Below are 25,676 nucleotides of genomic sequence, written 5' to 3'. Positions count from 1 at the left end.
GTGCGGCTTTCTGCTAGCGTACTACTTTCTATAGTTGCTTGGCAAATTTGTCTGTTTTAATTGTTTCGTGTTTTAATGACCATGATGTTAATAATACATGCAATCAAAATACCAGGGGAAGGGAGAAAGTTGAGGGGAGACAGGACCTGCCAAAAGCAGACTTCTGCTAACGAAGGCCCAGATTAATGTGGGCCCTTGCGGCTGACATGAAACTTCCCACAATTGTGGGCCATTAGCCAAAGGCAGTTCTATTTTTGCATAGTTAATGCATTGTTAATGGACAACATTGCATTTGCCTACATTCACATTCATGAGTCTGATAAAAACTAATTTATAGTCTTGCAAGGGAACACTTTCATGGACAGTCTCACCATATACTGGAATCATTAACCCTGTGCTCCGGTCTCTAAAATAACATCGTTCTTAAATTAGCTCATGCATTAAAGTATTGCTATTTTTAAAAAAAAGTGTGTAATAACTTTGCATATAAATATATTAATTTAATAGGTGCCACATTGCTACTATGCCTGTCTTTGAGCGATGTCATTTGGAATTGCATTTGCACAACCACAGAGAGCTCCAGCATTCTAATTCCGGGCTGAAGACACCCGCGGTTAGACCATGGGAGCGCAAACAGCTCCATCTCCAGTGGAGATGGAGCTGTGAAATCGGCTCACGTGTAGGTGCTATGTGGATCGCGGGATCATGAGATATGGTGCCAATATTAGGGGGTTGGGACATTCATCCAGCAGTGAATTGACCATGGCTGATGCTGATGATTATTAAAGCAGATTCTAAAGAGGATGTCAGGTTACCAACTACTATACAAGATACAAAGAAAGTTATCATCGATTGTGGGGGTTTTGTTTTCTTAATAAAGAATATTCAAATTCTGAAGACAAAAGTATGACGATCGTTTATGAGGTAATTGTAAACGGCATAAATTAGTAACCGTCCAGTATTGAATGAAGAGGAATGGATTGACTTCCCAGCTAATTTGACCACTCAGGGCGATATAAACTAAAATTCAACCCAACAACAGCAGCTATGTACCTAGTGAAACGTTGCATCGCCCATGAAATGTGACGTCACATCAAAATGCGCAACTTTAAATGAATATAGACAACACGTTCTACTTAATTAAATATACTTTTTAATACACGCTTTCTCCTACAACATCAGAGTGCAGCGCCACATTAAATACGCACTACAATGACAATAGTTTCAAGCTATTTGAAGCATGTTTTTATGGGGGAGGGGGGGGGCAGAGCTTTGTGACGTCATATTTTAGGGGGGGGGGGGTCTGACTTTTTGTGACGTCGTGTGACGAAGAGGGGGGGGGGGTCAAAAATCGTCCAAAATCGCGTGACGGCCCCTTACCCATGCGGCCATTACAGGGCACCGTCGTCCATCACAGTGTTGATAAATAATCGATCATGGAATCGAATCGCCAGCCTGAATCGCGACGAGGCATTGAATTGGCTTTTGGGGTGGGGCGGGGGGCGGAAGGGGGGGGGTCATTCCACCTTTAACGCCTGGGCTGTCTCGGTGCCAGCCTGTTTGGCATGAATATGTAGGGCCGTTAAAGAGGATCTGTTGGCAATGTGACTGCTGCCATGCCAGTGGTTGTCACTCACACGTCCGCGTTGAAGTAACTTCAAAGTGTATGTGTGTGTGTTTCCCCCCCCCCCCTCATTCTGTTAGAGCTCTAGATTTGTGCCAGGGGCAACTTGAGACAGGTAGCCTAGGTGCATGCCTGCCAAATAAAAAAAAACGCTGCAGTACGTAGGCGGATATGTGAACCGGTCTGATATGTGAACATGTGTAGTGTCAGTGATTCTGAGAGGAGGTTTATAGGAGGCACCTTGTTTATTAACTACAACTTCCACGGTCTCGTCCTCACACAGTTACTCAGCCTTGCCTGTAGACAACACTAACCATCAAACACTGACGGCGCCGACTGAGATAGCCAACAACTTCTAGCAGCGCAACATCTAGTGAAGACGGCAGCGACGATGGCGACGAGACGACAACAACGACGAGACGAGTCCACTCCCCGAACCAGCAGCCTCGAACTCCCGATCTCGGCTCCTTTTATCTTACCAGTGCGGCCTGGCTTCGCCCTGACCGTGCCTCCCTTCTCGAACCCCAGATGAGTTCCTCCGTGACCATTGCCCTATTTCCTCTGCTCTGCCAACACACAGCCATGCACACGCTCACTGGCGTGTGTACTGTCTGTCCACCACAGTTGCCGCCGCTGTCCACCAGCCGGCGCTATTACACTACATACGTATAGAAACTAACAGTATAGAAACTAACAGTTACGCCATGCAGGGATGCTGCACAGACCGTGGTCAGTTAGTTGGTCAGGGCGAATATGTGAGCATCTGATATGTGATGTTATACTGTAGTTGATGTCTTGGACAACGTTAGTTTAATATTATAACTGTCAGTAAATTTTACTTTAACATCCCACCATATTAATAATCATTACAATTTCACAATTTACACTTCCAAAGTGCCTTTCACCAAGAGGTCACAAGGAACTGTACAAAACAACAACAACCACCATTCGCCACTGAGTGGTGGTAACATCACCACGGTGCTTGTGCCAGGCTAGGTGCATGGTAAGATCATGCGAAGTGTTGAATCCCCACTGGCAGGAGGTCATGAGACAGACATAGCAGGTGCCATGGGTCGACTGATTGAGATGACTGGCCGATGCAACACCTGCACAAAACAGACACACGTGTAGGCTTACACCAATGACACACAACCCGCAAACACAGAGCATTTAAGAAATAGAAAAAAGCCTTTAAAAGTAAGTTGCATCTTAAGGCGCAATTTGAATAAGCGAGGCGGTGGGTGGGGGGGGGAGGTCGGCAGAGCGAGCATCCCAGTGGAAGTGATTTCCACAGCCTGGGGGGTAGGGGGGCACATCAAAAAAGGCCCCAGTCAACCATCATCGTCGCGCAGACGTGAACTCGGCACGTGACAAAGAAGTGCCTCTGTTCGTATAAGTTTTGGGCATTGCTCATTTCTGTCGGTGCCCCCCCCCCCCCAAGCCGGTCTATTAAACGCGCACTCTGATTACCGGGGGACCATCCTTCCCATGCACGGCCATTGTAGGCCTCCGACAAAGTGGCACTCATTTTAATAATCGTGGAGAGAGAGACGTCATTTGTGATCTCGAGCACTTTGGCGGCGCCATCCCTCCAGATAATCACGAAGGCAGACTGTGAAATGATGGTCCAAAGCACATGATCTGCTTCTGTTCATGCTGCCTCCTTCCGTTACAAACAGTGCGTTGGGGCTGCTTCTGTGTTATATCTTTAAATGGGGGCCTTAGCTGCATTACTTAGGCAGGCTGCCATTCGCTAGTGAATTGCACACTGGGATTGCACTCCAGAGGTCGCCCAGTTTGATCTCTTTGCACGGCAGTTGCAACAATGTGCAAGCTACTTAACTCCCCCCGCCTCTTATACATCCGCCAAGCGTGATGAATGGCAAGTTGATTGGCAGGCCGTGTGTGCTGGAGCAAAGTGTGAGTACTTCCATCTCTTCCACCTAAAATACCCATGGACCCCTCAAGAGCTCCCTTGAGTGGAGGCCCTTCTGCCAGCAGCAGTCTGAGCAAGCGATTGCACGGCTCCACCTTTGGCTTTTTAAAAATCTTAACAGGATTTACCCTGCATTGCACATCCACTGATTATGTTAACCGCAGTGGGGTTCTCTAATTACAGTGACTTGAGCAAGTAATTGCAAGGTTTGCACCTCTACGTATGGAAGGACAACAAACGAAACACAAAAAGCAGTTCTAAAGAAAAATAGATTTAAAAGTGCATAAGTGGCTTCCTGATATTGAAAGTAAGAGCGGTCCAGACGGCCGCAGAAGCGCATCTGAAAGTGCGCGACGCGGTGACCACCTTTATTCGATGGCGAGCCAAAAGCCGCTGCTGCTACGATGACCGGAGTTTCGCGTGATGGTTTATGATCCTTGCTGAGTTTAAGCAAGGTATTGCGGTTCATTTGTGGCAAGCACTTTGTGTATAACGTCAAGCGCTTTGTGTCTTTTTCCTCGCATCGTATGCACCACCGCCGCAGGGATTGGCGGAAGCGGGCGGCAGTCGGCCACCAGGCTGGCGGCGTTCCTCGCCGAGCTCGAGCTGTCGCAGATCTCCGGCCAGAAGTCGTACGCGGTGACCGAGTGGCGCGACGATCTCAAGAGGCTGCTGCGGCGGGCAGGAGAGGAGGGCGTGCCCACCGTCTTCTTGCTCGCTGACCACCAGATCAAGGTGATGTCGTGTCGGGGGCTGGCTGCGAAGCGACGTTTCTGAGATCTACCATTTGGGGGTTTTTTTGTGAGCATTTTTTTCGTCTTTCAAGGACCCAGAAGACAGTGGGAATGTGAAAAGGATGAACAGCAGCGAACGTTTAGCAGGCCGGCGTAATGCACCCTCGTAATTATGGAATGAATGAGTGCGTCCGGGCGGGCTTGCCATCCTACAGGTTTTGAAGGGTTTGTCTCTTGCTCAATATTGACTCAATATGTGGCTATTCATATGCAAATGTTTCACACTGTTTACTGGGAAATTAAAATAATGGCTAAGCCTGTAAAAGCCCAACAAGAAGCCCACTCAATAAGGACGCGTATGGCTTACAATGCTGGGCAGTGTGTTTATTGTTGGAACATACCATGTGCCGTAAGAAAGTAAAACAACATTAATCAGGAAACGTATCAAATGTTTCACGAGCTACCCGCAGGCACATTTTTCGACATGAACGTCTGTCTGTCCTTCCCAGCGCCAGACAGAAACATTTTAAATTCATATACAACCCTGTATTGCTCCACCTTTCTCCTTACCTTCTCTGTTCTGTATATCGCAATGTATCTCAATTTCTCACTTTACCTCTATTTCTCACCCACCTCACCCACTCGCCCCCCTAATCGCACTTCCTGTCTTTCTCACCTTCGCTCTCCTTATTCTCACCTCTTTTTTTTCATCCCAGTCTCCCTTGCCTCTCCCTAATCATCTCTCCCACCGGTCGTCACGTTCCCTCTCTGTCCTCTTTCCATTTCCCTCTCTCTCCAATCTGCGTTTCATGCCCTTTCACTTTCTCCCCGCCCCTCTCATCTCAGTCTGTCCCTGCCTTCTCTATCTCCCTCCCTCACCTCCCTCCTTTGTTCTGATATAGTATGGTAGTATGAGTATGATAGCATGACAGCACATCCCACACATGAGTGCAGGATGCACATGGGGGGTGTGGGTGGGAGGGGGGTGCGTGACGTCACCGCGACGTACGAAGCCGGCTCAACGCTGTGGGATGCGGGTGACGTCATGGCACAGATGTACACGGTGACATCACCACCACGCACGCCTCACTTGAGACTGTGGCCCCCAGACAGACAGGAATCCACCCAGGTGGCCGAGCGAAAATATCGTGCGATTTTCATGAGGACTGCTGCACCATCCAACAACCATTAAGTCCACTGGCCAAGCAGGTCGATGAATAATTTACACCTGAATTTATAATGTAAATAAAAGCACACGTTGGATGTATAGAGCGTTTAAATGTGACTACGTTTCGGGAGCCAAGCAAGAGTTGTGGGCGCATGATGGTAGGGGAGCTACTGATTGGCGGTGGAGGCACAGGACAGTGGGGAGGTGGTATGAAGCTAGGGGGTAGCTGTAGGTCAGGGGTCGGCAACCAAAATAACAAGAAGAGCCATTTCTTTCCAATTCGGTACAAAATTCTGTATTTCAAGAGCCGCAATGCATCTGAGTACATACGTACTCATCGTTAAGAAGCAGCCCGTAAAGAGTCGCATGCGGCTCCGGAGCCGTAGGTTGCCGACCCCTGCTGTAGGTGGTTACAGAGTGGACGGACCACAGGCGGGATTTGAGTCTGCAGTGTGGATGACCCCAGGGGGAAGATGGTTACACACAACAGGGGCACCTGAGGAGGAATAGCGATGTCCCATTGAGCCAGCATTGACTGGAAGATTTGACATGAGAGCCAGGAGAGTAGAGTAAGACGAGAGGGGCGTCGAAGATGATTTGGACAATCTTGTATTTGATATTGACTTTAATTACGTAAATGAATACACATATAAGCAAGTACTTTTTGAACAAAACTCACTAATTTTTACACATGAACCAAGTATTAATTTACTTTTAAGATGTATAATTGGTATTGTGCTTATATCTTGAATTGCATGTTGTGGAGTTGTCGAATGATATTTAAGGTCTAATTTATATATGGATATATCTCTTTTGGCCACAACCCATATTTCATTTTCCCTTGTACCCAAGCCTGGTCATCGTTATGAAGGTGACTGTACGAATGGGTTATTTCCTGGTCTTATATAACAATTGTTATACGATTGTAAAGGCCATCAACATATTCAGAATGTAGCTGCTTCTGAACGACTGCCAGACCCCTAATTGCCAGAATCTCCCCAACGGACAGACGCTGCTCATCTTTTTTTGACGTGGGGTTTTTGTGGAGTCTCTGAGTCCGAACTAAATTGGCCTCGTGTGCATCGTCAAGCACAGAATTCGCCCCCAGTCATCTCCTCCCACGTACATTTTTTGACAATGTTTTTCTGATGCACTGGAACATAGCATGCATTTGTGTATTGTTTGTTTCTCCAAGGCCAAAACAAATTACGTTAATGGGAGTGTAACCATTTTATTTAGCTATTTTTAAGTTAATAATGCAAACTTAAAATATGCTTAACACAGTTAAGTCATTAGGGGTGCATTTGCTTCTTGGCATCTGTAAATGTATCGTCTTGCTAAATGTCATGCTTGTGCTCATGCACAGATCGCGATTGGGTTTGAAAATCGTGGCACTGTACTGTAGACTGTTAAACCCGTTTTAAATAGTTGTCCTCTGTCACCACTTATTATTGGTCTGACGTTTGACATTCCGTTCCACTATACGTGTACGGCTCTTTTCATAAACACTCTGCTGGACGTGGGCCTCTCCAATTGGCATGGGTCGTGGTGAGGGTTATTTTACCATACTTCACTACGCTGGTCAATGCGCGTTGGTGCAGACAGCAATTACTTTACATTGCATTTCCCGTAAATTTGACTTACGTCCTTAGACTCTCCTCCAGAGGACATTGAGTTGCTTCTGACCTTGACTGAGCTGCAGCAGAGAGTGCATTCATGGTGGCTTTCCAGCAGCTTTCACCGAAGCCAGATTATACGTTTTTTTTTAGAGTATGAAAATAGCAGCATAATTCATGTTAGAGCAAACAGGGGTCAAAAAAAAGTAGTTGGTACATCCTGTGCTATGGGTTTGCATAGATCGCAAGGGCTGTTGTGAGTGCACATTTATTCATTCTAATGACGCATAAGTGTTTAATAAAGATCCGTCATAATGCTCGGCGAATGAGATAATAAACTAATAAATATAGCGGTTAGCGCGCCTCGATTTGACATTCGTGATTTGTGCTGCTGTTGGCAGCAGTACAAGCTATTGGGAAGTAAACTGTGATATACACCCGCGCAGCAAGAGTGCATGATCGTCATTATGGCATGAGATTGGCTGTGGGGATTGCCTGTGGCTCCGTTAATGTGTTATTTTCCCCTGTGGCCCAGCTTAATTACTGCAGTCGCGACGGCTGCTCTGGTGTTGCCGTGACAGATTGCCTTCATTTAGCACGTCTAAGACTAAGAGGACGTGTCATGGCGAGATGGAATATAAACTATCGATTTGCCCTTATCGAGTTTTGTTTCAAGCGTGCGGTTGAACAGAACCAACACTTGAACGGGTGTTTTGTATGCGGCTATATTAAAGGTCAAAGGACGTGTTTGTTTAACAGGATGAATCGTTTTTGGAAGATGTCGGCATGATCTTGAACACTGGCGACATTCCCAACCTCTTTGAAAGTGATGAAAGGGTACACATCATCGAAAAGGTAAGCGTCAGAGTGCGGTCACCATCCGGCCCGCTACTTAATTCCCGCGCTGCACATAATTTAGCTCACGTGAACCGAGACAGAAGTGAGATTTATTTTTTTCCAACAACATTGACCGCTTTAAATGTAAAATGACAAAACACAAAATGAAAACGAATCAAGAATCTTTCGGGCTGGTGTGGTGGTTCACGCTGAGATTGTGTACGAGCACAATTTTCAAGGACAGAATGGTACCGTGTGAGGCAGTACAGCAGGCAGGAGAATGCTGACACATCTCAATGAACACTACCCAATCATCAATTGAACATGTACACAGTAGTCAATTTTTTCAGGTTAATTTATCGGAAACATGCAGGAACTGAAATTGTAAGACTGTACGATATTTGAAACCATAAATAGTTAAAATTGGGGTAGAGAATAAATATAAATTACAACTGATACTGAAATGTATGAAAATGGTAAAATAACAGTCGCATTTGAATTGAAATTTGAACTGAAATACAGCTGGGAGATGCATATCGAGTGTGGCGCACCTGGTCCTGCCAATCGCTGTGCTTGGTGCATATTTACGTGGCTAAATCCACGAAGAATCCACGAGGAATTTGTAAATTGAAATCGTGGTTGAAACTGACAAGTGGCAGCATCAAAGAAGCCAAGTAATAATAATCATAGCAAAACCTCCGGAAGATGCAGCCAGTATCAACAACGCCTGGGCGGGTGTCTGCCAACAAAGTACTTAAAATGCAGATCCACAAAGCACGGAAATTTGTTCCACATTCCGTTTGTAAAAACATTAAAGGTCCTGATTTTTTTTTTCTGGTAGCCCAGTAATTTCAGTGGACAGTTTGAATTTCAAGTACAAATTCGCAACAACACATACAAATGGAAATGAAGATTGTGAACTGCGCTATGAATAACAATGGGCGAGTCCCCAGACTATAGATAAAGGGCTTCTGCCAACAACCTGGCATCGCTTGAATTGTTCTTGGCTCTGGTGTCACGGTGACATCTCGGGGCCTTTTATGTCGAGCGAACATGGATGTTTGGGAATTCATCTCTGAAATCCCATGAGTGTAACCCCCCACCCCCACCCCACCCCCCCTAAATGGCATGGAAATGCTAAAGTTACCTGTTTTTTCCCCTCTAAAACTACAGCGCTTGGGGATCATCGTATATGAACCTCCATGATGAAGGAGCTCAAATCTTTATTCTAAATTAAATGAAATCATCCGTCCCTTGCATTCAACAATTTGATGATCGTTTGTCGGACAGGATATTGAGTGGTGCGCGAATAAAATGAAAGAGCAAAGTGCACGTCAATAGAAATGCCATTCTTCTTGGTTCTTTCGGTAAAGTCACGTAGAAGGGAAGTAATAAAATAATAAAAATAAAACATAATAAAACATAATAAAACAATTCTCACAATTGTTTTATTATGTTTTATTTTTATTATTTTATTACTTCCCTTCTACGTGACTTTACCGAAAGAACCAAGAAGATGAATCCCTGCAGTCACGAAAGCTTTAAATCGAGAAATGCCATTGCCTAACATTCATTCAAACTCTGGTTAGGGGGAGAAAAACATTTAATATATGATTTTAGCATGGAGTGAAAAATTCCTGAAGCTCAAGAGACCTTTCATAAGGCAACCCCAGGAACCTAAGTCTTTGGAATTTATGCCAGAGTTTCTTAAAAGAAAGGGATTAAAATATACTCTTGGTGATTTGTAAAGTTTAACGTTTTTTTCTTTAGACTCCTTGGACATAATGCCATGGCAATTAAATTTCGTGTTACATTGCATAAGATACGAAGTGGATCCTCACTGGATAGACTGCTTTGCAGTTTAAACGAATGACTCTGTTCGGTGGTCAACTGTAGTTTATGTGGCATTATTTAATTTAATGTACAGCCTTGATTCAAAGCTTTCGTGACAGCAGGAATTCATAAGAGTATTAATGTGGAGCTTCAAGCGTTTTCAACTTTATCTGGAAATCTGTATCTTGCTTTTCAACACACGTGTCAATAACACAGCCTTAAAATGACACGTATATAATTGGCGATGTTCAAGGCAAGGGCCCCTTCTTTATATGGGGCCACTGCGCCAAACTGCACCGAGTACATATATATACAACATCTATTTATTTAAAGGCGTGTTATTGACAAATGTATTTTTGCTTGTGCACCACAGCCAACGAGCCATCACCAAATCTTAGTTTTTTTTACAAATATAGTGACCGTCTATTGGCCATCGAACGAAGAAGGTCACTGCGTCGTGCGCTTTCAGATGTGCTTCTGTGGCCGTCTGGAACACTCTTCGATTTTAGGAAGCCACTGGAGCTATGCACTTTTAAATCCATGTATCTATGTTGAACCTCATTGCCACCGTATATAGCCAGCAGTGAAACTGGGTGCACACCACAGTCAGTCGACCGGCAGGCCGCGCGTGATGGGGTAAAGTTCGCGTACTCCTCATCTCTTTGAAGTCATCCCGGGCAGCGTGGAAGTGGAGGCCAAATCACCCAGTGGAGAGCCTCTCTCGAGCTTCTCCTCATCGAGGCCCTGCCTAGAGCAGGGGCGTGAGCAACACATTTCATGGCTGCCCCTTTAATTTACTTTTGTAAATCCTCACGTTTTTGCTACAATTTGTAGGGGTGAAATATTTCACCTAAATCCTCCTCTAGATAACGATCTCTCCCCGAGAGTGACCCTGCTACGTGCATTGTCAATACATACATTACATTCCAATTAATATCAATCCCAAGTGATATTGTAGAGATACATCCTAATTGTACCGCATTTCTTTTAGCATCTGTATCTTTTTCTCATTGGAAAAAAAAGCATTGTTTCCCAACGTGTTCTCACCACCTACTTGTACATAAATCAGACTCAACGTGTTCACAATCTCAATTCGCATGCCGCACCAGGTGCCACACATTACAGTCACCATGGCTAATATATGTTGCGCGCGCCTGTCAGACGGCCCAAGCATGGATAGGAAAGCAGCACCGTGGCGGCGGTGACGGTGATGGTGGTAGTGGTGTCGTCTCGCGCGAGCAGAGCTGAGAACGACCGAAATGAGGGGGAATGATTTATTCATTGATTTCGGTTTTCGCTTTTAACCCTTTGCCCCGCCGCCGCCGGCGCCGCCCCACAGATGCAGCAGCTGGCGCAGGCCGAGAACGCGCGGGAGGCGCGATCCCCGCTGCTGGCTTACGCGAGCTTCGTGCGACGCGTGCGGCAGAACCTGCACGTGGTGCTCGCCTTCAGCCCCATCGGGGACGCGTTCCGCGACCGTCTGCGCAGCTTCCCGTCACTCATCAGCTGCTGCACCATCGACTGGTTCCAGGTGCCAGCTTCCTGTCGAGATGTTAGCTACCTCACCTCGTATATAGGAGGTCGTGGGTTCGATCCCTACCCTGACGCCTGTTGTATATTTGGAGTTTGCAAGTTCTCTCTCTCTCTCCCCCCGTGGTCACGTGGATTTTTCGGTCCTTCTCTCCACATTTAGAAATGTGCGTTTAGAGTATACGGCTGCTATAAATTTCCACGTGATAAGCCACTTCGTTTGGCTATCATTTGTGGCCAGGTCGCTTCTGAAAAAAAATCTAGATAGCTCAATGGGCCTTACCTGGTAAAATAAAAAATAGTTTTTTAGTTTAACAGTTTTCTCATCTCCTGATCAGGCTCTGGGCAGTCTCCACCTGCCCGTCAGGATTTAGTCCGATTTTGGAATTGGAACCACTTTAACAGGGAATTATTTCATAGCAGAAAACAAAATAACAAATATGTGATACTGGGTTGGCACTGTTGCACAAATAACAAAACATAACACATTTGTCAATAACATTTCCATAGGAAGGAAATAAATATATTATTGATGAGGTTTGAGGTAATTACCCTTCTTCTTGGTTCTTTCGGTAAAGTCACGTAGAAGGGAAATAATAAAATAAAGTAAATGCAATCATTATTTTATTATTTCCCTTCTACGTGACTTTACCGAAAGAACCAAGAAGATGAATCCCTGCAGTCACGAAAGCTTTAAATCGTAATTACCCTTCTTCATCACAGTGATACTATGCATAGTCAAATAAAGACAGGCAATGTAATAACCTTTCCAATTTATTTTTATTTTTTTATCTTTAAAAAAACGTTTCCCACTTCAACTAGTGATGACAAATCAGGCATCTGGTCTGTACCCAGGGACCAATTGTACCATGTGAGATGAAATGCTCCAATATTTTCACCAGCGCTGCTGACCTGAGGGAAACGTCCAGGTGCTGCTGCACACTCGGGTGGCTTTGTCAATGTTCCCAGGGGGTCGCAGACAGCTGTGAACACCCACGTAGAGACATCTCTATTCGTTGGCCCATGAACAAATGCCAGGCCCTTGTTTTAAAAAGCAATTGCTGCAATATTAGCCAGCTCACGTTAAATATTGATGACCTGTTTTGATTTTAAACATAGACTGTGTGGGTGAGTGCTGTTTGCAAGCATCTATTATGGTGGGCATAGCAGTTCCATCATCTTTATTATCATTACCATCACTGTAATTGTTTTTAGAAAATCATATTTTGTTTTATATCCAGCCCGAGTGATTGCTGTTCATTTGAAGCTAAGTGTAAACTGTAGACCTTGCTCCCACAATTTAACAAGGTTCTTAAGTGTGGCAAGTTTTATGAAGAATTGTCATCAAGCCGGTTGGCGGTGCCTATGAACATAGCCGGTAATCCAGCACTGTGGAGGCAGCGAGGGTTGGTGAATCGCACGAATGTTGGGAAACTCCATGCCTTTGGGCATTGAGGAGCCATACCTTGACTTGCCAGGAGAAGGCGGTGCAGCATAGTGTCAACTAATACCACGTGTCCCTTCTGTATGGGATATGGCGTTGCTCCCTTACACGTGTGGGGTTTGTCTTGGCTGATAACATGAACAAGCAGTAATTGGCTGATAACATCTTCATATATAGAGGATCACAGAGCTTGGGCAGTTTTTGGCGCTTGATCACCACCTGGCTGTCTTCCAGCTTGTCTGTGGTTCCTTAGCGATTGTGAGATGTAATTTTCATAAGTCACGTAGGTAGAAAAAATAATAAAAATAACACTACATTTTGGTCGCAACACAAGTGTCCGTCATCATCCTCACCTGATGACGGATGCTTGTGTTGCGACCGAAACGTCGTGTTTTTTTATTATTTTTTCTACCTACGTGGCTTTACCGAAAGAACCAGAGAGTATAGATTCCTGCAGTCACGAAATCTTCAAATCAAGATGTAATTTGCATAAGTTATGCTATATTTAAACTAAACATCACAATGATTATGGTGGTTTGAGGGAAGCCTTTGGAATTCCCACAATTAGTTTACAAAAGATGCTCTTTTGTGCATGGAATACCTGATATAACAATTGTGATATTATGATAAAATGGTAATAAAAACAAATCTCAAAGCTCAGTAGGGCAAATTTCACAGCCAATCATCTCTTCAGGGTAAATAAAATAGGTATCACTTTGTGAACATTCAACACTGTGGAATGTGGAGGTGATACTGCCCAATGCTTGTTTGCGCATGCAGATAATATTGTCCAAATTCATGAACAATATGTTTTTCTATTATCTATAGATTCTACCGGTGGAACAATTAAAATTTGCATTCACAAGAAGAGTCACTTCCAATCAGGGGACTCTCAACCCCTCGTGGTGACAGAATCCAGAATCGGTCTAGTATACATCACAAACTGCACAGAGATCCAGGCAATATGGTTCAGCTCCCGACAGAGGAATGGTGGCCTCTCCTCTCTGCTAACCATTCTGACGTTTCTGGGAGCTCTCTGAGGCAGCTGTATCAGTGTCTTGGCTGTGCCAAATGGGATTTTGCCATGGCATGTGATGACTGCTTGTCCCTTCAGAACGTCTGGCGCATTCTAAATTTGATTTTCCTGAGGGGTTACCAGCCACTCGCACCAAACCAGACCGCTGTGGACTGTGGTGGATGTGAGTGTACTATGAGGGTTGTTAGCCGACTAATGTTCACCTTTCCCCGCAATGGCATTGCTCACAGCACAAGAGTGTTGCCGCTTGGAATCACGCAGAACTCATGATTTCATTACACCTCCACCCACACACGCTTCCAGAGGTTTCCCATATAGCCTTATAGACTATATAAGTATTGCTCGCGAGCAACTATTAAGGTCGACATCATCAGTTACGATCTGTATACTACTGGATGAAGGCCTCCCCTCACATATTCTATCCCTTACTGTCCTGCGATGTCTCGCTTCATCTCGTTCATACATGCAATCTGATCGCATATCTCCATTACCGTGTTGATCGTCATCTGGAGTTTTTTTTCTCTCACCCCTTTGACTGCCATTCCATTACTAGTCTTGTCCAACTGCCATATTCCCTTCTCTGGATATGACCTGCCCATGACCACTTAATCTCCACAACAGTCAATTTGTAACAATTCTGCTAGGTTTTCAACATCCGGTTTGCTGAAAAAGCAATTCAAATAGCAGATTTCAATTGCTCTGTCGGATTGCGGAGGGCATAGTCTCAGACCGGCATTACACCTACAAAAAAATAACAAAAAATAAACTCATAATTAATCGTGGATACTTCAAATTTATATTTCTTTTTTAATCTACGTGTTTCTCTTTTCATTTCTCATTGCAATTCCCAGCATGCATCTGTCCATGTTTCTTTACATATTTTCCAGTCTTGAATTTGCTTCATCGTTGGCCGAGTTTCTGGTGTATATGTCATAGCATGTCCCCATGCACTGTTTGAAATCTTTCTGTTAAATCCGGCAGTCATTCACCTGTTAATTTGACCATTCTGCTTCCGATCAGCCTTCAATAATTGATGTTCTTTGCGACAAATCTTTATTCTATTTGTGAACTAGCTGTTATTTGACTGTTGTCCTCGTATCGTGAGCCCAAATGTGCAGCCCTCTTTCTGAAGTTGTATCGCCGTAATACATTTTTTCCCATCACTTGTTTCAATGAATATTTACATTAAAAATCGGGGACGTTTAATGTTTTTCTTAATTTATGTTCGTTATTAATTTCTCCAATAAATCTAAGAATGCACCCACACTGCCATGGAATTGCCCACTATACGGACATTCATGGAAGACCAGGTGTGCTGAATTCACTTAATTGCATGATTTTATATATATCTACATATTTCTTTGCAATTAGTTTTTTTTAAACAATCAATTTAGAGACAAAATAATGCACGGCTCTTGTCAATTACATTAAATGGTCACACCTGGCGAAACGGTTGGATACATGGCCTATTTTGATATTGCAGTTACATTTAAAAAAAATTTAATCAGACCCCCCCCCTGGAATTTTAAGGGTACTTAGAGCTGATTCTACAGCCAGGATTAATTTAAAAACCATTTAAAGCTTTAATTTTGACTGCTGCCATGCTATTTAACAGTCCAAATGAAATTAATTGGATTCTGTCTATATCTCCAGCTACAAAACTCCAGGCCCCCTTATCCTCATATGGTCTAAGTTGTCCATTTATACCAATCTACCAATTCACATGCAAATTAGATGGCGGTAAAGCAATTCGTGCACAGCTGTTAATTGATTGACTCGCAAAATTAGACGATGCTGGTTGTCGGGTTCAGGATGTGGTTAGGTCGGCAGCGAGACGTGACACCTGAAATTGTTGCCCGATACACGCTCGCTCCACCGTTACAAATGAGTTGGGTAAGGAGAGGTGGCATTTGGATGTAACTTGTTACAAGGGCTATACCGAATGTGGGGAGATTAAAAATTACAATGCGATGGGATGGATAGTGGTGCCGCAGTGGCGAGATGTTAACTGCCTCGCCCGGTATGAAGGAGGGCGTGGGTTCGATCCCGATCCTGACGCCTGCTGCTGTATATTTGGAGTTTGCATGTTCTCCCCGTGGTCGCGTGGATTTTTCTCCCGGTCCTCTCGTTTTTCCCTCCACATTTAGAATCAACGTGCGTTTAGAGTATCTGGCTGCTATACATTTCCACATGATAAGCCACTTGGCTGAGCTATCATTTGTGGCCAGGTCGCTTTTGAAAAAGAGCTATTTCGCTCAGTGGGCCTTACCTGGCAAAATAAAACATAGTTTAGTTTCGTGTCTGGACCAAGCACGCTAACACCGTGCGGTACTCGGAGGGCCGTATTCTGAGTCGCGGCTCAGCCTCTTTAATGCCACTCAGCCGTGAGCCGCTCGCTCGCTTCCAAAGACGCGCAAGCAGCTCAGCCACGGCTTGGTTCACTCTCAGCCTCATTGGAATGCTGAACGTCGTTCGGACCAAGCTCAGAGCTGGCTCAGTACTAACAGTGAGGGTACTGGGGAGTAGTGGTGGCACAGTGGTTTGCGCATTGCGCTCTGAATTTGGCGACATGAGTTTTAATTCCTGGTGTGGGGCGCCCTTCATTCAGCAGTGGATTGACACTGGGCTGAACAACAATCAATATGGCTCAACACCCAAGAGATAAAGGAGTGGGGAGCCCTTCACCCAGCTCTAGATTGGCATAAGGCTGTAAACTATTATTGTTGTTTATTATGTGCATGTCTATGTACACATAGTCCACCATAAGTTGGTTCATATCTGTAATCTATAACAACAACCTATGTTTTGATCATAAATCAGTTTTTAATATAATAAAGATATAAATTTGTTTCTGATAGAGTGCCGTTCACGGCGGAGCATCTCAAGAGTACTTGTCAGCTCGTTACATTTGAAAGGGCACCCCCAGTAGCAGCCATCCCTGTGGGCACAACGTGACTCAGCACCTGCCCAGCAAACTGGCATTCGTCTGCCAGTAAGGGACGTTGATTGCTGTGTGTAATCCCAATTGAGTAATGTGTCGGTAATCTTTAAAAGGTTGTGTAATTGGTTTATGCATGGATCTGTTTACTGAGAACATTGTTGCACTAAACGCTGCACAGCTGCTCCCAACATAGAGTACATTCATGTCCAATAATATACATTCTGGGCCCTGTTCTCCAGTTGCAGGAATTAAATCTCGAAGTCAGACGTTTCATTAGAAGAAACTATTATGGACGTATCTTCAGGCTAATCAGAGCAAGGCCGTAGCCATGGAGTCAACATTGGGGGGGGACCAAATGTTCCCGGGGGTCTAAATTTGAAAACGAATTTCCTGCCTAAGATATTTAAAAATTCACTAACACATAGGATGGACTATTTTTTTGTTGTTTTTACAATGTCTAATAGTGTATTACATTGCTCTGTTTTTTTCTTTTTTACCTTTTCTTGTTTCATTGTATGTAATATCAGAGATTAGGGATTAATAAAGTACAACCATAACCACAATCATATAAACAGAAGTCTATTTTATAGCAATATATTGGGGGGGGACATTTTGAGCATATTTGAATATTGGGGGGGATGTGTCCCCCCAATATTTATTATAGTTACAGCCTTGAATCAGAGACTCGGAATTGCTTTACTGTAATCTTATGTAGCATTGCAATGCAACGATACTGTTGGGAAGATAAACTGATAAATTCTAAATTCTTTGGAAATTGTATTGAATTGTGAATAAAGTATCTTAAGATATGGTTATATTCGGATCCTGTTGCATGTGAATGCTTCCTATGTTAGAATGATATGAATATCACCTTGATAAAAACACAACAACAAATGTAATTCTGGTGATGTTTACTTGCATTGAAAGGTAAACAGTGAAACAGCTGGAGCACAAAGCACTTGAATTTGCGCAGAATTCTACAATCACACTTTTAAAGTACTTAAAAAAGATCAAATCGTATCAATTTCAACAGAATTGGCTGCCTTTGACTCGTTCATATTTTTGGAAGAATCAGGCAGTTATAAAAAATAATGCTCAATTTATAATTTTTAAAATCTTTGCTGGCTTTTATTTCGCGTTCATGGTTTTAACAATTAACAGAAGAAAAAAACATTACAATGAATTGTAATACCCTGGCTCATATGTCCGATATTACTCACCACTGATGCTAGCCATGACTCAGGTCACTGGGTTCCTAGCATAGTGCACTCCTCTAATATTACAACAATATTTATTTTTTATTTTAACTAGCAACCGGCACGTACTTTGGACGTGACCGGCCCTCTCTGCCAGCCAGCCACTAACACCTGTATTCTTATATAGAGCCCTGCATCTCTCCACCTTTCTCTCCGCTTTGTACTGTATGTCAAAATTTGTCTCGATTCCTCGCTTTGCCTTTGTTCCTATCGGTGTCTCAATTCCTCTGTCCCCTCTTCTCCCTCCACTCTATCTCAACCTCTTCCCACCCCCCTTTCTCTCTCCCAGTTTCTCTCTCTCACCTCTCACGTCTCAATCTCTCTTGCCTCTCCCTCCCTAATCGTGGCGTTTGCCTGACACACGAACCCGGCTCAACGTCACGGTGTAGATGTGCGCGGGGACGTCGCCACCACCACGCACACGCAATTGGGACCGTGGCACCCAGACAGACAGGAATCCACTGAGGTCATCGAGACAGAATTTACACCTTTATACAAGGCATCATGTTTGCAGTACGCCTTTTGGCGTCATCTGGTCCAACACCAATGGAGACTAGGCTCTAATAAAAGCTGTCTCGGGTGTGCACCAATCAACTTCAAGGACAGTGCATATCATTACCATCATCAGAGTTGTTTCTTTTTGTTTGCATTGTGACTGCTTGTGTTGTGGTTATTGCAAACATGATGCCTTGTATAAAGGTGTCAGTTTTTGTACCAGTTGAAAGGGTAAACCCTACTACTAGAGACAGAATTAGTTTTACTAATATAATGATACTGTAATCAGCATTAGAATTATGACTGCAACGTTAATTATATATGTATTACAACATTATCACACGTAACATCGCACACACATATACTAGTTACGTGAAAGTTGTACTCCTTAATTAAAAGTTGAAAATTAGGTTCTGTGAGGACTTTTAAATTAAAGTTTTCCAATTAAATTTAAGTAATTTACAAGTCTATATCAGCATATGCATACAATCATGGAGGTCTACATATATTTACGTGTTACATTTTAATCATAATTTGTTTGCATTAGTTAAACATTTTATTGAATAAATGTAACTGTTGACATGGTAAACAATTTGACAAATAAACGCCAAATTGCTGAAACGGCATTTTTATATGTATCTGTCAAAACTGTGCCATCCAAAGCAATTAACGCCACTCAGCATCTGCTTTATTGACATTATTCAATCTTAGCATAATAACGGTGAACAAATGTGACCATCGAATGTCTGGCGGTGCTCGTGCGCAGTTCAAATTCCGTCACAGTTCCTATGATCACTGTTTCATTGCATTCATGGCTTTATTTTGGTGATTTCGAAAAGTGTATTGGTTTAGCCATGTTTGTTTGTTGTAGTACAGAGTTAGACTGATGGCCTTAATCTAAGTTGTGTTGTGTTGTTGTTGTTTGACTTGCATCCCACTGGGATTTTTGCACACAGCGTTGGTGTACGGTGATTTTTTCTGAAATATTTTGCTGCCTTTTCTTGGATTTTCTGTTTGCACTTCGTCACATATTCACTTGAAGATGTTTTTTGTTCATGTTTTTGTTTTTTGTTTGTTGCGGTTGCACCCGATTCAAGAGCCGAATGGCTCACAGGGCTATACCTAATAAATGAACTTGAACGCCGCGCTCTCCTCTGCTCATTGCTCACGCAGGCTTGGCCAGAAGATGCTCTTGAGAAGGTGGCAAATCATTTTCTCGACGATGTGGAAATGTCCCAGGAGGTGCGGGATGAGGCCGTGGTCATGTGCAAGCACTTTCACCAAAGCGTGCGTGCCCTGTCAAAGAGGTGAGACTATTTACTCCCCGCGCTTTCCTCTTGCACTGCGCAAAATTACGACGGATTTTTTTTCCAATGGAAGAAGCCACTCCAAGCAAAAAAGCGCACCGCTAATTTTACCAGGTACAGCAAATTGAACACAAACAAATCTGAAGAAGGTGAGTGACAAATACGCACGCTGTGTTTGCTAGCCACACTGCTAATGAACCTCAGATGGGATTCCCAGTGGTCATTGTTGATTAAAAAAAAAAACCTTTTGCTCGCCGTTAAAAGTCTGATTCCACCATTAACTTAATACATTTCTTGGCAGAGTGTCTGCTCTAAAGATGACTCTAAAGACCGTGTACAGAAGGGGATGGTGTGGATATTATCTTTGAGTGCAGATATTATCATTGAGTGCAAACCACTGTGTACTTTCTAACAGTCCAACAATTCAGTGTCTGCAAACTCGAACTAGTGTGAGACAGTGCTAATATCCACCAGAAAGCCTGGACCAGCGGTAGAAATTTCCTATTACAATGAACGGATCAGGTTTGCACGTGACAATGGCTGACGACTACCCACAAAGCGGCACTAATTTTATCAACCACAGAGGGGATGATAGGCTTTGATTGACCAGTGATACAATGCCAAACAATTTGGATGTATACATCTTCTAAATTCAACCATACTTCAAGACGCTGTACACAACAGTGATACATATGCAGCACGGTGAAAATGATGCGCATGTAAACTCTATAACATTTTAATGAGACGCTTATAGCCAGAGGGGAAGAGGATTATATCAAGCGTGGGGGATGGGGGTGGAGGAGTATGGGGGGTGTGGTTCATTATGTAACAACATAATAATTATTCTTGGTTCTTTCGGTAAAGTCACGTAGAAGGGAAATAAAAAAATAAAAAATATATAAAACAATACAAATTCTCACGACGTTTCGACTGCAACACAAACAATCATCATCAGGTGTGTTGCAGTCGAAACGTCGTAAGAATTTTATTGTTTTATATTTTAATTTGTATTTCCCTTCTACGTGACTTTACCGAAAGAACCAAGAATATGAATCCCTGCAGTCACGAAAGCTTTAAATCAAAATTTAACATAATTATTGAAAATCTGCTGTTAGACCTGATGCGTCATTATTATACCAATGTAACTATTTATATCACGGCATCGTAGTGTATAATACATGCGGTAATTCCCCGAAACAGAACCCTCTTTCGGAACCAGGAAACTTTGTGACGTTAATAATAAAGGTGACTCAAGGTTACTTTTTTTGCCGAATGCAGATTTTACGAGAGTCTCCAGCGCAGGACGTACGTCACCCCGACCTCCTACCTGGAGCTCATCAAGACCTTCAAGAGCCTTCTGGAACGCAAGCGGCTGGAGCTGCTCACGCAGAAGAACCGCTACGTGGTGGGGCTGGAGAAACTCGACTTTGCTGCCTCTCAGGTCAGAGCTCCATCCAACGTCACGCCCCTTCGCCACTTTTTACTCCATGTCCTGGGTGTCGTACTCCTGCGTAGTCAAATGATGCTCACGGTGTACGTATGCGTGTTGAAGTTTCGATTTAAAGCTTTCGTGACTGCAGGGATTCATCTTCTTGGTTCTTTCGGTAAAGTCACGTAGAAGGGAAGTAATAAAATAATAAAAATAAAACATAATAAAACAATTCTCACGACGTTTCGGCCACAACGCAAGCAGCCGTCCTCAGGTGAAAACCAGGTCCGTCGAGGCGACAGAGTCTGAATGAAACAGCACACGAGCTTGGAGCATATATATAAGCTGGGCGCATTGAATGCAAATTCCTTTGTCAATGCGCCCAGCTTATATATATGCTCCAAGCTCGTGTGCTGTTTCATTCAGACTCTGTCGCCTCGACGGACCTGGTTTTCACCTGAGGACGGCTGCTTGCGTTGTGGCCGAAACGTCGTGAGAATTGTTTTATTATGTTTTATTTTTATTATTTTATTACTTCCCTTCTACGTGACTTTACCGAAAGAACCAAGAAGACGTGTTGAAGTTCTTTGCACCGTACGTAGCCAACCGTGCGAATCGGAGATGCTGACTGTTGATGGTGAAATTTTGTAAAATAGCGGAGATAACAGGTAGAGGTGCAGCCCTGCAATTGCTTTTCCTTGCCACTGTTGATTGATGGGCCTCTGCGAGAGGGAGCTCTCGAGAGCTGCTCGAGAGGGTATTTGGCCTACTCTTTCACGTTGGCCAGCCGCCTCGGATGAGAGGTGGGAATACCCATTCTTTACCCCCACCACATGTTACCTGTAGGTATGTGTGTACGTTGAACTTCGTTTGCACCGTACGTAGCCAGCTGTCCTAATCGGAGGTGCGGTGCAAGGACAACAAACTGAACACAAAAAGCGGTTCTCAAGAAATGAGTTTTCAATTTGGATGATTTAAAAGTGTATATCTCCAGTGGCTTCCATCATATTGGACGGAAGAGCGTCAGTGCCCCAGTTGAGGTGTTACAACAACAACAATTACTTGCTGAGATCTAAAAACAAAAACTCTACTATTCTTCTTTAACACAATAAACAACGTAAAACGTGTTTCTTTATATTCTTGCTTCTTTCGGTAAAGTCACGTAGAAGGGAAATAATAAATTATATTAATAATAAAAATTATTGCTGTGGATTTCACACCTGATGATGATTGCTTGTGTTGCAGTCGAAACGTCGTGAGAATTTCTATTGTTTTATATTTTTATTATTTTATTATTTCCCTTCTACGTGACTTTACCGAAATAACCAAGAATATGAATCCCTGCAGTCACGAAAGCTTTAAATCAACGTGTTTCTTTGTAATGTTAGTCTCTACACTGGTCATTGGGTTCACTGCACGCTGTGGATTTGGCAGTGGAGGGGAGACGAGTTTGGCAGGTGGGGAGTAGTTTTTATTTGTTGACATAAATAAGCAATTAAGAAAGCAAACTGCTCTTATTTCCTGCCCACCTACCTCAGATCTGTGCCCCAGGCTCTCGGACATAAGTTTAATGCTGCGTTAATGAGCAAATGAAGTGACTGGATTTAAAAGATGACTTTTATGAGCATGCTATAATGCCTCCCAGCATCATTACTGGTTTACAATTGCCTTGCATGTGTTGCATTACTATGGTGTTATCACTGACAATAGGAAATACCATGCTCTCCATTGCTCGTTGTACCCTATTGCTGCATGTCGCAGCTGCACAATGAGTTACCTGTGCAGCCTAAACACTAACGACGACCTCAGAACTTATCTTCTTAGTTCTTTCGGTAAAGTCACGTAGAGGGGAAGTAATAAAATAATAAAATAATAAAACATAATAAAATAATTCTCACGACGTTTCGGCCACAACGCAAGCAGCCGTCCTCAGGTGAAGACCAGTCTGGCCGAAACGTCGTGAGAATTATTTTATTACGTTTATTTTTATTATTTTATTATTTCCCTTCTACGTGACTTTACCGAAAGAACCAAGAAGATGAATCCCTGCAGTCACGAAAACTTAAAATCGAAATTTTATTATGTTTTTTTTTTATTATTTTATTAAGTTTTATTATTTTATTGTTTTATTTTTATTATTTTATGTTTAAGTTTTTATTATGTCTTATTTTTATTATTTTATTATTTCCCTTCTACGTGACTTTACCGAAAGAACCAATAAGATGAATCCCTGCAGTCACGAAAGCTTTAAATCGAAAGTAAATAATTTTATTATTTTTATTATTTTATTATTTCCCTTCTACGTGACTTTACCGAAAGAACCAAGAAGATGAATCCCTGCAGTCACGAACGCTTTAAATCGAAATTTTATTTTGTTTTATTTTTATTATTAAATTTTTCCCTTCTACGTGACTTTACCGAAAGAACCAAGAAGATGAATCCCTGCAGTCACGAACGCTTTAAATCGAAATTTTATTTTGTTTTATTTTTATTATTTAATTTTTCCCTTCTACGTGACTTTACCGAAAGAACCAATAAGATGAATCCCTGCAGTCACGAAAGAAGCTTTAAATCGAACTTTGACCTCAGAACCATCCACGCTGCCAACAATAATCCGAGCCTCAGCGCTGTCTCAGAATCAGAATATTGTCGATATCAGAGTCTTTATTCATCCTGGAGAGATCCGATGAGCTGTGAAGCTCTTTTTCACGGATGTCCAGTCCACAGATGTTTCGGACCATGGATTTTCAGCCTCGGGGAGGGCCCAATGGCAGCTTGCCCCCTGTTCTACAGCCTCAACACTTATTCACAAGCTCGACACTAACCCATAGCCTCAATTGTCACTCAGACTCAAAACTCACCCTCAGCTTCAACATTCACTGACCCACAACATCACCACTAACCCACAGTATTTGCACTCGACCCACAGCCTTAGTTTCAACACTAACACACTATCACTCAATGTGCCAAATACTCAAATGAGGGCTGGGTGGTACTCGTCTCTGTTGGAAGCTCTGAGCCAGGGGTTTAAATTAGACATTTCTATAGAAAGTGCCGGTACTGGATTGATCTACATATCCAAATCAGCTGAAGGATCTGGAAAATCACGTGACTTATGTGTCTCCATCCCCACTCCGAGTCCCACCCCTCTCATCTCTATATCTCTATATCTACATCACCTCAAGCCTTCCGCAAGTCACGTGGCCTCTGTGTGGCCACCCTCACTCTGAGCCCACCCCCTCTCCCTGACACCCACGTGCAGCTCACTCCTTCCCGCTCCTTACTTCTCTCTCTCCGCCTCTCCCCTCCCCTCTCATCCTCACCACCCTCTCGTCCCCGACATCTTGGCCCGGTCATTCTTTTTCTCTCTTTTTTTTACGATCAGAGGAAACAAAAAGATGCTCGGTGTAGTCTGCACTTTGCTTTGTTCATCATTTAGTTTTTTTTAATGATTTACTTTATGTGCCCCCCCCCCCCGTTTTTAAATGAAAGATTTCACATGAGATGTAATGCTCTGCTCTCCTCCTTTTTACCCCTTCCCTCTCTCTCCACCCCTTTTCTCTACCCCCCCCCCCTCTCTCTACCCCCTCTCTCCCTACTCCATGTCTATGTTCCCCCTGTTTTCTGTGTAATATATGTAAAAAAAAAATACTACGACAAGTGCTGCATCTGCACCCAGCCCTTCTCACAGTCATACGGCCTCCGACAGTAGCTCATAGCTGCATGCAGAGCTATCCGTCTTCTGCCACCGAGCACATGGCCTCCTCCAGCGCCCACTGCTCCTTGAAGGCTTCTCTCTCTCTCTGTTCCCCTTTCTGCCCGACGGTGCTCCTTCTTTCTTCCAGCTGCTCATCTTGAGCCGTGCCCTCTTTGTGTCTCTTGGAGACTTCTTTCCCGGCATCCCTTCCGATTCCAATTCATTTTTCTTTTCCCATTCATGACATCCTTGACTCTACCCCCCCCCCCCCTTCCCGTGGTGTGCCACAGGTAAACAGTTTATGGCACCTAATATACTATGGATGACAAGTAACAATTACATACATTCTTACGGTGTTATTTTGAATTACCAATAGAATACTTACAATGCCAAAATGAGCCTTTTGTGTTGTAAATGTTTATAGTATACTAGCGGTAAGTACCCGGCGTTGCCCGGGCGAAAAAGGCAGACACACATGTAGTTACACACACAAATGGACTGACACACACACATAGAGTTACACACACAAATGCACTCACACATACATAGACTGAACAACAACAACCGCCATTCGCCACTAAGTGGCGATGACGTCACCACAACGCTTGTGCCAGGCTATGTGCACCTTGAGGCCACGTGAAGTGTTGAACGCCTGCTGGCAGGAGGTCACGGGGCAAACCCAGATGCCACAGGTCGACTGACTGAGACGACTGGCTGATGCACCACCTGTGGCCCCTACTGTGGCAACTTGCTGTACTTTAGCCGCCCGGCGCGCCGCTCGTTGTTGTGAGCA

The 25,676-nt window shown here is 43.6% G+C and overlaps 1 protein-coding gene across 1 annotated transcript in view; it reads left to right on the top strand.

The window, feature by feature from the left end:
- The window catches only part of LOC133349529 (dynein axonemal heavy chain 3-like), a 622,240-nt gene that overhangs the window by 487,129 nt on the left and 109,435 nt on the right, over nucleotides 1-25,676 (top strand). The window contains 5 exon segments of the mRNA XM_061563065.1: nucleotides 4,105-4,295; nucleotides 7,838-7,933; nucleotides 11,088-11,279; nucleotides 19,624-19,757; nucleotides 21,036-21,198. Of these exon segments, the coding sequence (XP_061419049.1) occupies nucleotides 4,105-4,295; nucleotides 7,838-7,933; nucleotides 11,088-11,279; nucleotides 19,624-19,757; nucleotides 21,036-21,198 (776 nt within the window).

This window comes from Lethenteron reissneri, chromosome 30 (genome assembly GCF_015708825.2).
Source record: "Lethenteron reissneri isolate LAM-NWPU_2019-01 chromosome 30, ASM1570882v1, whole genome shotgun sequence".
NCBI classification, from domain to species: Eukaryota; Metazoa; Chordata; class Hyperoartia; order Petromyzontiformes; family Petromyzontidae; genus Lethenteron; species Lethenteron reissneri.
Note: the sequence above shows the minus strand (reverse complement) of the source record. Positions and strands in the feature narration are given on the sequence as shown.